The sequence below is a fragment of the Quercus lobata genome, chromosome 12, assembly GCF_001633185.2.
Source record: "Quercus lobata isolate SW786 chromosome 12, ValleyOak3.0 Primary Assembly, whole genome shotgun sequence".
Classification (NCBI taxonomy): domain Eukaryota; kingdom Viridiplantae; phylum Streptophyta; class Magnoliopsida; order Fagales; family Fagaceae; genus Quercus; species Quercus lobata.
In genome coordinates, this window is record NC_044915.1 from 36,373,568 (window position 1) to 36,387,631 (window position 14,064).

Consider the following 14,064-nt stretch of genomic DNA (forward strand, 5'->3'; position numbering starts at 1 on the left):
ATTCCTTATTCCTTATTTTATAGTAAAAGAGAAAGATGAGAAGAAGGGAGAAAATTTTGTGTTTTTTTTTCCCTAAAACACCCTTTTTGATATATATTAAAGGAGAACCTTAAATAAGAGGAGAGGTAGTAAATTTATAAGAGCATATTATCCTTCATCCTATTTCTCAATTTAACTATAGAAATATGAAAGAACTTCTATTATTCGCTATTCTTCTTTACTAAGTATGGAGTCTCTTATGTATCTAAAAATAGTTGCAATTAGACAAAATACAAAATACAAAAAAAAAAAGAAAAAAAAAAAAAGAAAAAAAAGAAAAGAAAAGAATGAGAAGTCTAGTAGAATCATACTTGCCCCTAAGTACAATGAATTATATGAAAAAATTTCTAATAGGACAATAAGAGCTTGTTTGGATGAGTAGGTTTTTTGATCATATCACTTAGTTTTCATAACTGAGTTCTCAAAACACGTGGGTCCCACAAATTTTTTTGTGTTTGGCTTGATTTTCAATATTTGTTTCCATCACTCAAAACTCAAAAATTTGAGTTAGAGTGATGGAAATAGGAAACAGCAAATGGGTGTTTTCAAAAATTGAGAATTGAGTTATGAGTTTTGAAACTGAGTTATCTCTAAACCAAACGGGTTCTCTGTAATGGATGATTAGTATAGAGGACGATTAACTATACTAAGATAAGAAAGAATCCATCCCCTCTCCCATACTATTACCCAAATGAAACATATGGGCCACGAGAACATCTCTAATCTCATGGGCAAAAACCCAACTAGGGAGAGCAGAAGATTGGGAATTTGGGATTGGCCTAAAGGATTTACAATCAAAAGCCCACTTGGGTAAATTATGCGCTTAAGAAATTTGCTGATTTAGGAACATGAACAAAAGACCAAGCAACAAACTTGGTTAGAGTTTCCTTCAAAGTTCAAACACAACAAATTAAAGGTTGGATTTAATTAGAGCTAGCGGCGACTAGTTCTTCCAATTTGGATTTAGAGCAAGTGTCTCAAATTAGATTTGAAATCCATTCCAATATTATTGTACTGTGTTTTCTTTCAATTTGAAACTACTTTTTAAGTTTTAACCCGTTTAAACCTCTTCTAACCCATTTGAAACTAATCCAAAGTATTTTAAAATTTCAAAACATTTCATTAATTATGAAAACTTCATACACAGAAAGAAAACGCTATGGATAAAACTGAGATTAATCAAAAACTTAATTACAGTGAGTGTTATATTACATTATATACTCTGAGAGAGAGAGAGATCAGTGCTTAAAATATCTGGGTTTGTATCCCAAACTATCTAATCAGTTATAACAGACTTATCCTAATCAATAATTAACACGTGTGCACGTATGACTAACTGACTTAATGAGACTTATGAAACGGCATCGTTCCAGTGCGTGCTTTTTGAGAACAATCCTATTTAGCTCAAAACGATATCATTCTATTTAATGCGTGCTTTGTGAGAACAATCCTATATAGTTCAAAACAATATCGTTCTTGTACCAAAAAAAAAAAAAAAAAACACGACATCGTTCTATTTAATGAGAAACAGTGTCATTATTCTTTAAGTTAGATACGCGTTGTACTATGGTCTGTTTGATTGAAAGAGTGAAAAAGTAGGAGGATAGAAAATAGGGAACGGATAGAAAAGTAAGAGGATAGAAGTGATTTAGTTTTCTTCCATTTGTGTTTGGTTGAGAGGATAGAAAAGTGAAGAGATAGAAAAGTTATTTATTTGGTTGAAAATGGAAAATGAAGTTAGTATAAATTTACAATTATGTCCTCGTGGTACTCTATCACCATGGTTAGTATGGTTAACCATACTAGTGGTACTCTATCACCATTGGTTCATGCCTTATAAGGTACAAAGAGGAAGGCTTTCCTTCCAATGTGGGACTCTCCAAGCCAAAAATGACTACAAGTGCAACACTTGGTCTAGGCAAAAATTGTCCCCACAATCTATAAGTTTATATTTTATACATAATATTAAACTACAAAAACTTGCAATTTAAATAATTTATTGATAACACAACCATTGATATTTAATTTTTTAAAAATTTTACAAGTATGGAGGATATAAGAAGAAGATGTAATCCAACGGTAAATTTATCGAAATTCATATCCAATGAAAAGATATTGAGTAAGACCTAAGGTTACAGTCAATTTTGTAACTAAATTTTGTTATAATTAAAAAAAAAAAAAGTATTACACTTACTAAGAAATAGATGTTTCTATAAATAAATAAAAAAATTAAGAAATAGCCATTAAAACTCTTTTAGAGATGAATAATTATTCCTCAATTTAAGAAATAAGTATTTATAAGGAATAATTATTCTCGATAAAGAAGATGCAATCATGCAAATAATTAGCCAAATAACTATTACAAATGAAAACCATTACATTACAAAATCTATTACCACATGCCAAACATGTCGTAAGTATATAAATAGGTTACACATACTATCTCTTCTTTTCTTACTAAAATGAAGCAATCCATAGCAACTTACATAGCTGAACAAATATTTGAGAACGAATTTAATTACTTCGAGTACCGAAATTGTTTGTCTTATTAATTATTTATGAAAAAATAAAACGAAATCTCTCATTCAAATTGATTATTCTAATTATTTAGTTATCGTATTTGCAAATACGTGCAACATGAATTTTAAAATAATAATTGAGTACAAACTTGAAAATCTACTTACAGTATTTCTTAAAAAAAAAAAAAACTTGACACTATTTTTGTTTCTCAAAAAAAAAAAAAAAAAAAAAAAACCTTGAAAATGCAGAAATTACATGGTGTGTGCGAATTTGAAAATGCACACGAATATGGAATTCTTAACAAAAATCTATGAATGGTTAAATATTATCCGCAATCCACAAATCCTTAACATACTAAATTTACTTATTTCTTAAGAGATCATCAAGTGTATAGGCCTTGGGATATCTGACCTGTACGTACAATTACATTGCTTAGTAGAATTTCCCACTTCGTTTGTTTATGTACCACCACTTCTTCACGGTTAGCCACAAAATTGATCTCTGGAAACTTGAAACTGAAGTGAAAAATGCACAACTGAAGAGCGAGCCAATCCACTAGAGAGAAGCAGCCACCAGGTGAAAAAATATTTCAAATGCACATGCACAAAAATGTTTACATTGGCAAGAGAATTATTAGAAAACTCTACAGCACCCGGATATTGTGAAATGAGGAATAGGGAAGCCAAAAAAAAACCAAAGAGAATGCCTCTCCACCCTTGTTTTTATCACACTGTTACATGATACAATTTCAGGATAGGGACAGAAAAATTATAATAACAAGGTCACAAATTATTTCTTTACATCACCAGCCTATAAATGATCAGGGAAATAATTAAAAAAAAAAATTTAAATCAATTCAAAAGCAAACAAAAATGTATAGATGACCAAAAAAATTAATTCTTGAAATGATCAGAAAGACTTCTATGATCGCCTACTCATTCCTACCTATGTCCCCTCTAGAGTTGGCGTTAGGTATGACATTTCTGTGACAGGATACGAGAATTCTTAGCCAATGTATCCACCGTGAAATCACAAGCAGCAACGAATTTCACGCTCCCATAATGTAATGCCCCAACTCTAATTCTTGCATGTACATCCATCTTTAGAGACAAAGAAACTTTGATTTTTGGCTTTTGGCTTTTCATGCTTTCCTCAATCTCCTTAGGCAATACAATGTTTGAGCCATGAAAATCTACATGAAATGATGTTGACTTTTTGCTGTCTTGCTTGAAAGATGGGTATTTTCCTTTAGCAATTCCTCGTTGCTTAAAAGAAAGGGAAGCAACACCACCTGCCTTGTAATCAATGCTCATTATTTCATTCGAATTTTTGGCTCTAATCGTAATGCCATAATCTGGACGTGTATTATTCTTGACAACAACACGTTCAACGCGAAAAGTAGGATCCTTAGGCGTGAGCAAGACATAGACAACTGCAGCAATTAGAGCAAGAACAAGGACAAGAAGAACTACAGAGACAGAAAAACACAAGCAACAACGAGGACGACGACGACGGGGCTTCTTCCCTTTACTGCAGCGAAAAGGGTTTCCACGGCGTTCAGCTAGAACGGCATTCTCAGGAGGCGGAACACAAAAGATTTGGTCTTTAGGGACCTGAACAACATAGGTCGCAGAACGAAAGGCAGGTGGAGCTAATTGATTATTGTTTTCTGGTTGATCAGATGATGAGTTAGAGTCATGATTATTATTTTCTGGTTTCTCAGCTGATGGGTTAGAGTCATGAATATTATTTTCTGGTTTATCAGCTGATGGTTTAGAGTCATGATCGTCGACAGAAGGGTCGGCCCGCTCCGCCATGTGAAGATGGGGAGCGGTGGTGAGGAAAGGGAGGGTGATTGTTTATGTTGGAAAAAAATGCAACATTATTGGAGGGAAACCGAGTTAGGCTCAGAGAGACAGAGAGATTGGTGGTAAGTTTGGTTTAGAGATTCTCCAATATTAGAGGAGGGTTTACTTGGTCAAATCAATTTACCTAGCGGTTCTCCGAGATTGATTTTTTACATGCAAAATTGCTTTGGTTTTGGTTACTTCTATACCTTCGGACCTGATTATTTTTTCACTCTGATGAATTTCATCATCTTCACTGCTAGTACTTCTTTACTAAGAATGGAACATTGGTTTGCCATATATGTAACTTGTAATGTATTTGATTTTGATGGTCCAAATATTGGGCTTGGATATGATAATCTAATCAGAGCATGTATCTTGGGTCTTGGCTTAGTGGCCAGTTGACATTCTTTATAATAGGTTTTTGTTAAAATAAGGAAATTGTGTCCCAACCTTTAATTAGACTAATTTATTGGTATCCTAAAAAAACTTATAGACTAATAATGTGGTGGATAAAACTTTGAAATTCTAAGTTTATGGCATGTCTTTCAAATTTATTGAATTCATCACTCAGGTATCCTCAAGGGTTATAAGAAAAAAGCGTAGGTAGGGATTGAACTTCAAATCTCTTATACAGCCATCAGAGACTTTACCAGTTGAGATAATTGAAGCCTATAATTATTAACTCACTTGAACGGATGATATAATTGATTTAGTATTATAATCTTCTTCTTTTTTTTGGCTATTACGTATGAATAATTTCTTAATACACTAATTATGATCAATATTTTATTTAAGATGAATTATGATCAATATTTAAATCTAATAACAATCGTGGTGCCATATTAGAACACACCGTTATTGTCGGAAAAAAAAAAAGCATTGTATAGTATCATTACCAAATGCAAATTCATTTAACATAATTACTTATATATGAATAAGAGTTTCATCATAATACCAAATGCTATTTTTAGAATAGATTATATTCTGCGTGAATGAACTATAAGAGATTGCATTTTAGCATAATGCATTTTGCCTTATCACATTCTACCATAGAGGATTTTTTTTTTCTAATTAACCTTAAATATCAAATAATTTCGTTAGTTGTCATGTTTCAAAACAATCTAGGAAACTAGCATCTTGAGTGTCTAAAACTCGAGTTTTTAAGTCTCGATTTGTAAGTGGTGGCATCTGACGTGATAAAAATTCCACATAGAACTTGAGTTTTAAAGACTCAAGTCCACCATTCTATTTGCCTTCTTTTTCCTTGCATCTGTTCATTCTTCTTCGTCCACCCAGCGTTCTTCTCCAACTAGTGCCCACCCAACGTCTCTTCGTTCTTCTTCGGCGCTGCAGATCGTCCACCCAATGTCTGTTCTTCTCCAACCAGATCGTCCTCCTCTGTTCTTCGGAGCTCCAGATTGTTTCAGATCGTTTTCCCTCTTCCTCTGTTCTTCTTTAAGTCTTTAGAGTTGTTCTTCCACGACAAAAATCGAGTCTCAAAGACTCGGTTTTCCTTTTTAGAACTTGAGGCTATAAGACTCGAGATTTATATGGCATCATACTTCCAACTCAGCAAGTGGGAATCGAGTTTTTAAGCCTTAAGTTTTAGACTGAAATCGAGTTTATAAAACTTGAGATGCTAGTTTGCAAAATTCTTCCAAACACATGTTAACTAATTATATTCTTTCCCTTCACTATGCTAGTCTACAAATTACCTCCCACTAGAGTTACCAAACTCTAACTTACCAATGACATTTTTTGTTGAGTGATCCAAATTAACAAACAAAGGACGAAACTTATTAATCACATAAAAAGAAAATAGTCCCTTATTAAATTAAAGAAAATCACAATGATAATATGGGATTTTTTTTTTCTATTCTTATCAGAACCATCCTTTTCTTAGATAATATTTTGACAATTAACTGTTTGGCTTGGATTTTACAATTTTTTTGGTTTACTTCTTTATATACATCTTTTAAAGTCTCTCTCTTCTTCTTCTTTTAATACAACTACACATATGCTCAGCTTATTTTGTTTGAGCAAAATAAATCTTTTTCTAAGAAGAATAAATCAATGAAAAAAAAATTATATGAATGCACCTTTGTAATTTTCCTCAAAAAATTACAACTTGGTTGATTTATAAGAAATAAACACTTGGTCATTCTTTATATACATCTTTTAAAGTCTCTCTCTTTTTAATACAACTACACATATGCTCAGCTTATTTTGTTTGAGCAAAATAAATCTTTTTCTAAGAAGAATAAATCAACGAAAAAAAAAATTATATGAATGCATCTTTGTAATTTTCCTCAAAAAATTACAACTTGGTTGATTTATAAGAAATAAACACTTGGTCATTCTTTAAAACCTTCTCCCCTCTCCCCTTGTGTGTGTATGTGTGTTAAAATACTTAGTATTCTAAAAAAAAAAACACTTAGTCATTCTTTTTCCTCTCAAAAAGAAGAAAGTAAGAGTTTTAAATTGAGTCATACTTGCTATTTCCTACGAGATAATTTAAAAAGAAAAAAGAAGAATACTAAAATCAAATTTGGAAAAAAAGTGAATTTGCCATACTTGCTATTGCTTACAATATAGTATTAGTTGTAGTGGGGCTAGATGTAATGCCTCACATGCATGCCCCCATGTAAGAGGCATTATATCTATCCTTGTTACACATTCAATTTTCTCACTAGTAAACATGATTATTCTTTAAGTAAGTGTTCATCTCAAAAAGAGGGAAATAAGAATTTCAAATTAAATCATACTTGCTATTGCCTATGAGAAGTTGTCGTAGGCAGCTTGGTTAAAAATGTTAGGACATATGTGGATCATGTTAAGAACATATGTCATTTAGAATTGGCCAATCATTTGACAAAACGCACTTTACTTTTAATTGGATAGATCTGGGATTTGTTTAATACTCCAAGGAACAAGAGTTCAAGTACAAGTATTGAAGCCATGCAAATCTGTCCAAGAATCAAGTGAAGAAATGTTGTTCTTTAAAGTTCGACAGATAGCTCAACAGATGTATCTATCGAGATTTAAAAGGTGAAACTTGACAGATAAGCTCGACAGCTGTATCTATCGAGAATTACGAAAATTAGTTTTTCAGATATGTTTTTCACGCATATCCAAGCTATGTGTTTAGGTTTTCTTTTCACACAACTCTAGACATATATAAGAATTATTTTAAGGGCTGTCTCACTTGATGTAAAGGTTTTATACAAGCATATTGTGACCGAAGATATATGCCCTAGTTCATTTTTCTCTTAAAGAAGCTGCTGCGTTTGTACGCTGTAGAGTTTTGTGACCAAGGAGTTTCTTGATCTTCATCGTCTGGATGAATTGAAGAACTTTGCAGCCAACATCCTTCTCAAGTTGGTGTGTCAGTCACGTACTAGGATCAGTGCATCGATTGGTTAGTCACGTACTTGGAGCCGTGAATTGAAAGGAGAGATTGTTACTACATTACAAGTCCAATTGTGTATTGGGGTAAGGCTTCAACTGTAGGTTAGTATAAGGTACTGGGATTCTTTACCATAAGAGGTCAATACAATACATTCTTAGTCTATCAAAAAAGAGGAATACTAAAATCAAACTTGGTTAAAAAGAGAAGTTGTCGTACTTTCTATTGCTAATGATATAGTATTAGGTGTAGTGGGATTAGATGTAATGCCTCACATATGGCAGCCACCCCTCCAATAAGAGGCATTACATCTATCCCCATTACATATTGAATTTTCTTATTAAGTAAACATAGTTATTGTTTAAGTGAGTTTTCCTCTAAAAAAAAAGTAGGGAAAAAAGAGTTTCAAATTGAATCGTACTTGCTATTGTCTATGAGATACTTTAAAAAAGAAAGAAAAAAAAAGAAGAATATTGAAATTTGTTAGGGATGTTTTTGCGACAAGGGCCAAAAATGCAAGATTAGCCCAAATCTCCCATTGGGTTTTTTAGAAGTGTTTATTTGTGGAAAATCAAGCTCAAAATTCCAAATGTATAGTGAAAAAAGGCTAATGGTGCTTTAACAAGAGAGAAATGAAAATGCTATAACTGAAATACAAGAAAATGCTGAAAAAGAACACAGGTCTGAAACTTTGACCCATAGTCAGCAAGAAGATGAAATTAAGAAAGATTGTGAGGAATAGAGGGAAGGTTCCCCTGTACTCATATTTCCACCCCTTGGCTTTAGAATTGTGAGAATGTCTCCTGACTGAATGAGCTTTTACTCTAAAGTTTTAGCTCTATAGGGAAAACATAGTTGTTTCATTTTGAATCTGATTGGAGCCTTTTGTATTGAGTTTGAGATGCTCTAAATGACTGTTTTTTAGTCAATAGAAGAGGCTTTGAACCCCAAGGTATCAATTGAAGAGGTTATGGTAAGATTTGATTTAATTGAGTAAGAGAGATGTCTTGCTTTTTACATAATTTGGGAAATAAAGTGATCTAAATTCATGGGCTGATGTTTCCAAGACATGACAGGTCCTTGGAAGCTATATTTGGTTGTTGCAGCAGACAAGGCCAGCTACTTATGGTCAGCTATATGTTTTAGACAACAAATGGTAGAGCAAAAAAGTTGAGTCATAGTCAGCCAGAGCATAAAGGCTATTTTAGGGTGGAAATTTTGGGTACAAAATCTCCTCCATGTGCTAGAGGTGCTACCAATGTCCCTTGCTCACTTGGTAGCACGCATGGGCTGAGCTCATGCAAAAGGTCCGAAAGGAACCGACCCATACCCTTCAAATTACACTTCCTCAATTTCCCCCATATGTTGCATAAGCTTGAGTTATGCTTAAAAGAATAAAAAATAATATAATACATTAATTGGGCCCATAATGAGGTCGGGTTTGATTGAGTCAGGCTTATAGAAAACGTGTCACGAAAATGGGTATCAACAAAATCAAACTTGGCTAAAAAGAAAAACCGTCGTATTTCCTATTATTTACTATAAGTACTAGGTGTAGTGGGGTTACTTAGATGTAACGCCTCACATGTGGCATTGACCCCCACGTAAGAGGCGTTACATCTATCCCCTTTACACATTGAATTTTCTCATTAAGTAAACATGATTATTGTTTAAATAAGTTTTTCTCTCAAAAAGAAAGAAAGAAGAGTTTCAAATTGAATAATACTTACCATTGCCTACAAGATAATTTAAAAAAAAAAAAAAAGAAGAATACTAAAATTAAATTTGGCTAAAAGAGAACCACCGTACTTGCTATTGCTTATAATAGAGTATTAGATGTAGTGGGGTTAGATGTAACGCTTCACGTGTGGCACCCCCTTTTTAAGAGGTGTTGTATTTATCCCTGTTACACATTGAATTTTTTCATTCAGTAAACATGGCTTTTAGTAAGTTTTTCTCTCAAAAAGAGGGAAAGGAAAGTTTCAAATTGAATCATATTTGCTATTGTCTACGAGATATTTAAAAAAAAAAAAGAAAAAAAGAAAAAAAAAAGAATACTAAAATCAAACTTGGCTAAAAAGAGAACATGTCATACTTGTTATTGCTCACGAGATAATATATATATATATTATATACAAGATAGAATTCTACTATAGTTTAATCTAAGTGTATATGTGTGTGAAACTCCCTTCTAGAGACTTGAACCTCGGCCTTTGCCCCCCACACTCCACAAACACTTATACTTGTGGAGTGACCATCGCATCAATAGTGTGCGGTGGTCACGATTTAATATTAAGTGTAGTGGAGTTAGATGTAACGCCTCACATGTGGCATCCGTCCCCCAGTAAGAGGTGTATCATTTTTTTTTTTTTTTTTTTTTTATATATACAAAATAGAATTTCTACTCTAGCCTAATCTAAGTGTATAGGTATGTGAAACTCCTTCCTGGAGATTTGAACTCCAGCCCTTTGCCCAAACACCCCACAAGCATTTATCTTGTAAAATGACTACCGCACCAAGGGTGCGTCGTGGTGGTGTAACATTGAATTTACTCATTAAGTAAACATGGTTATTGTTTAAGTAAGTTTTCCTCTCCACACAAAAAAAAAAAAAAAAAAAAAAAAAAAAAAAAAAAAAAAAAGAAAATGGTTTCAAAATGAATCATACTTGCTATTGTCTGCAAGATAATTGAAAAATAAAAAGAAGAAGAATATAAAATCAAACTTGGCCAAAAAGAGAAACCATCATATTTTCTATTGCTTACAATATAGAATCAGGTGTAGTGGGGTTAATATGTGACACCCACCCTCACGTAAGAGGCATTTCATCTATCCCCGGTATACATTGAATTTTCTCGCTAACTAAACATGGTCATTCTTTTAAGTAATTTTTGACCTAAAAAAAGAAAAAAAAAAAAAAAAGGAAAAAGAAGAGTTTCACATTGAAATACAACACAAGCAACAAGAACGATGGGGCTTCTTTTTATTGCTGCGAAAGGGTTTCCCATGGTGTTCAGCTAGAATGGCATTCTCAGGAGGTGGAACACGATAGATTTGGTCTTTAGGGACCTGAACAACATAGATCCCAGCAGATTGAGTATTTTCTGCAGGTAGAGCTACTAATTGAGAATTATTTTCTGGTTGATCAGATGATGTGTTAGGATCATTGTCATCGACCGATGAAGGTGTGGCCTGCTCCGCCATGAGAGGATGAGATTTGTTTATGTTACAAAAAAATGCAATATTATTGGAGGAAAACCGAGGAAGGCTGAGAGAGACAGAGAGATGGGTGGTAAAGGTTGGTTCAAAGATTCTCCAATATTAGAGGAGGGTTTAGTGGTTTACTTGGTCAAATGGTCAAATCAATTTACCTGAGGTTCTGCGAGATTGATTTTTACATGCCAAATACATGTCTGTTGCTTTGGGTTTTTCATTTTATTTCCTTTGGACCTAATTGTTTTTTATGAATTTCATCTTCACTATTAAGAATGCAACATTGGTTTTGGTTTGCTATGTATGTTACTTCTTGTAATGTATTTGATTTGATGATCCAAATATTGGGCTTGGACCCAATAATGGACTTTTTCTTGGGTCTTGGCTTAATGGTCTGTTGACATTCTTTATAAAAAGGTTTTTGGTTCGACTGTGGGCTTACATGCTACGAGGCCTTGAGGTTTTAGAGTATTCACCAAATTGGCCAGCAGGCCCAGCAATATAACTAAAGATCACCCACCAAAAAAAAAAGCCGCCACTTACCCAGTTGTACACTATTATTCAAAAATTTGCAAAATGTTATCGTATTGGGTAACAATACATAGAATTGTAGCTTTTAAAAATAATTAAACGCCCATTATTTATTCCATTTCTCTCTCTTTCCCTCTCTCTCTCTCTGATTAGTAATACTCGCAGGCTCTCACGCTGGATCGATTTAGAAAAACCATAGGTGGTCGTGGGGTATGGGTGAGCATGGGCGTGGGCACTGGGTGTGGGTTACCAAATTAGTGAAGAGAATTCATTGTCATCTTTAGAGTAATTAACTGGAAAAGCATGCTCTTGTACAAACTTAGTAATTATACAAGATTGTTTTATAGCACATAAATGTCATTATGAGATCTAGGTAATTCAAAACCTGTATGTCATATCCGAAAATCATATGATTAACATCCCTATAAACCTGTATGTCATACAATCAATATTGATTAACATTCCTATAAATCTGTAGTATGGGTGACCAATTGGTGAATAGCGTTGATAATCATCTTTAAAGTTTAGCAACCACTTTGGATGTAAAATATTGACAAGGTAGTATCTCATTGTATAGTCTATTGATTAAGTAATTAACTATGGAAGCACATACTTGTACGAACTTAGTAAATACAAAAGATTGTTCTAGCACATTAATGCCATTATAAGACCAAGTAACCCAAAACTTGTGTCACATATCCAAAGATCATATGATATCATTACTTACAAAATAATAGTTGGTTCATGAATATGACCAGAGTATATATCTTTTCATACCACTGGACAATTCTTTCATTTCCGATGCATATAATAAAGATTACCTAACATCCCTAAAAATAGCGTGGGTGGCCAACCGGTGAAGAGCACTGATCATCATCTTTAAAGTTCGGCAACTACTTTGGATATGAATTATTGGCTAGGTAGTATCTCATTGTGTACTTATTACCATTGATGGAGTAATTAACTGTAGAAGAACCCCCCCCCCCCCCTTTTTTTTTGGATGAAAGTAGAAAGAACCTCTTATATGAACTTAGTAAACATAAAAGATTGTTCTAGAACATTAATGCCATTATGAGACCAAGTAACCCAAAATTGGTGTTTCATATCCAAAGATTATATGATATCATTGCTTACAAAATAATAGTTGGTTCATGATTATGACTAGAGTACATATCTTTTCATACCACTGGACACTTCTTTTATTTCCGATGCATATAATCAATACTACCTAACATCCCTAATAATCTATAGCGTGGGTGGCCAATTGGTGAAGAGCGTTGATCATCATCTTTGAAGTTCAGCAATCACTTTGAATATAAACTATTGGCTTAGTAAAATCTCATTGTGTACTTATTACCATTGATTGAGTAATTAACGGTAGAAGCAACCTTTTATATGAACATTAATGCCATTATGAGACCAGGTAACCCAAAACTTGTGTGTCATATTCAAAGATCATATGATATCTTATAAAATAATAGTTGGTTCACGAATATAACTAGAGCACATATCTTTTCATACGACTAAACTCTTTTTTCATTTTCTATGCATACAATCAATGCTACCTAACAGCTCTTTAAATCTGTAGTGTGAGGGGTCAAAATGGTGAGGAACATTGATCATCATCTTCGAAGTTTGGCGACCACTTCTAATATAAACCACTGGAAAGGTAGTATCCCATTGTATAGTTATTACCATTAATTGAGTAATTAATCGTAGAAAGCATGCTCTTGTATGAACTTAGTAAATATAGAAGATCGTTCTAGTATATTAATACCATTATGAGACCTAGATAACCCATAGCTGGTGAGCCACGAATATGACCAATGGACATATCTTTTCAAGTCACTAGATAACTCTTTCATTTCCAATGCATACAATCAAGGCACTTAACATCCCAAAAAATCGGCGGTTTTAGCCAAACAAAAATAAAAACCCCCCAGTTGACATTTTGTTTAGACCATTCATAATGGTGCTTTCTCCAAGCCTCATATATGCATCCATCATACAATTGGAATGCAACGATCATCTTCTTAAAGGAAGATAAACCTTCCCATTACAAAGACACCTTTTAACACCTCTTTCCAGACTGAATATAAGTTTTTGATGGAGATTTTACATATCAATCCTGATAGATGCTAATAAGAGTTCATGATGGCAATGCATATTTTCCTTAATTATGTCAAAAGTTAATTTGGAAATATAATTTAAGGCCTACTTGAGAAAAAGACTATTGAGGACATGATGGCCATGTTTTATTGCGAGACATGTGGGCATGGGGCTGGAAATATATTAGTATTAAAAAAAAAAAGTTTCAACGTTAATGGGTAACGGTTACAAGACAATTTGACCATGTGGCCATTGACATAGTTAACCCACTCGACATGGGTTTAATTTTCTCACCTTTGTTTGCACCAATGGTGATTTCCAGACCTACCTTCAGTTCAAGTTTGCATTTGAAAAAGCTATTACTGCAGATACAATTATATCAATGATGGGAGTTTAG

General features: G+C 33.4%; 1 protein-coding gene across 1 annotated transcript; it reads right to left on the minus strand.

Annotated features, from left to right (window-relative positions):
• Window positions 1-2,964: 2,964 nt before the first annotated feature.
• On the minus strand, window positions 2,965-4,486 carry LOC115972561 (NDR1/HIN1-like protein 13). The gene has a single exon (XM_031092886.1). It carries the CDS (start codon window positions 4,374-4,376, stop codon window positions 3,528-3,530), a length of 849 nt encoding a protein of 282 aa, XP_030948746.1. The 5' UTR covers window positions 4,377-4,486; the 3' UTR covers window positions 2,965-3,527.
• Between the last annotated feature and the right edge of the window lie 9,578 nt (window positions 4,487-14,064).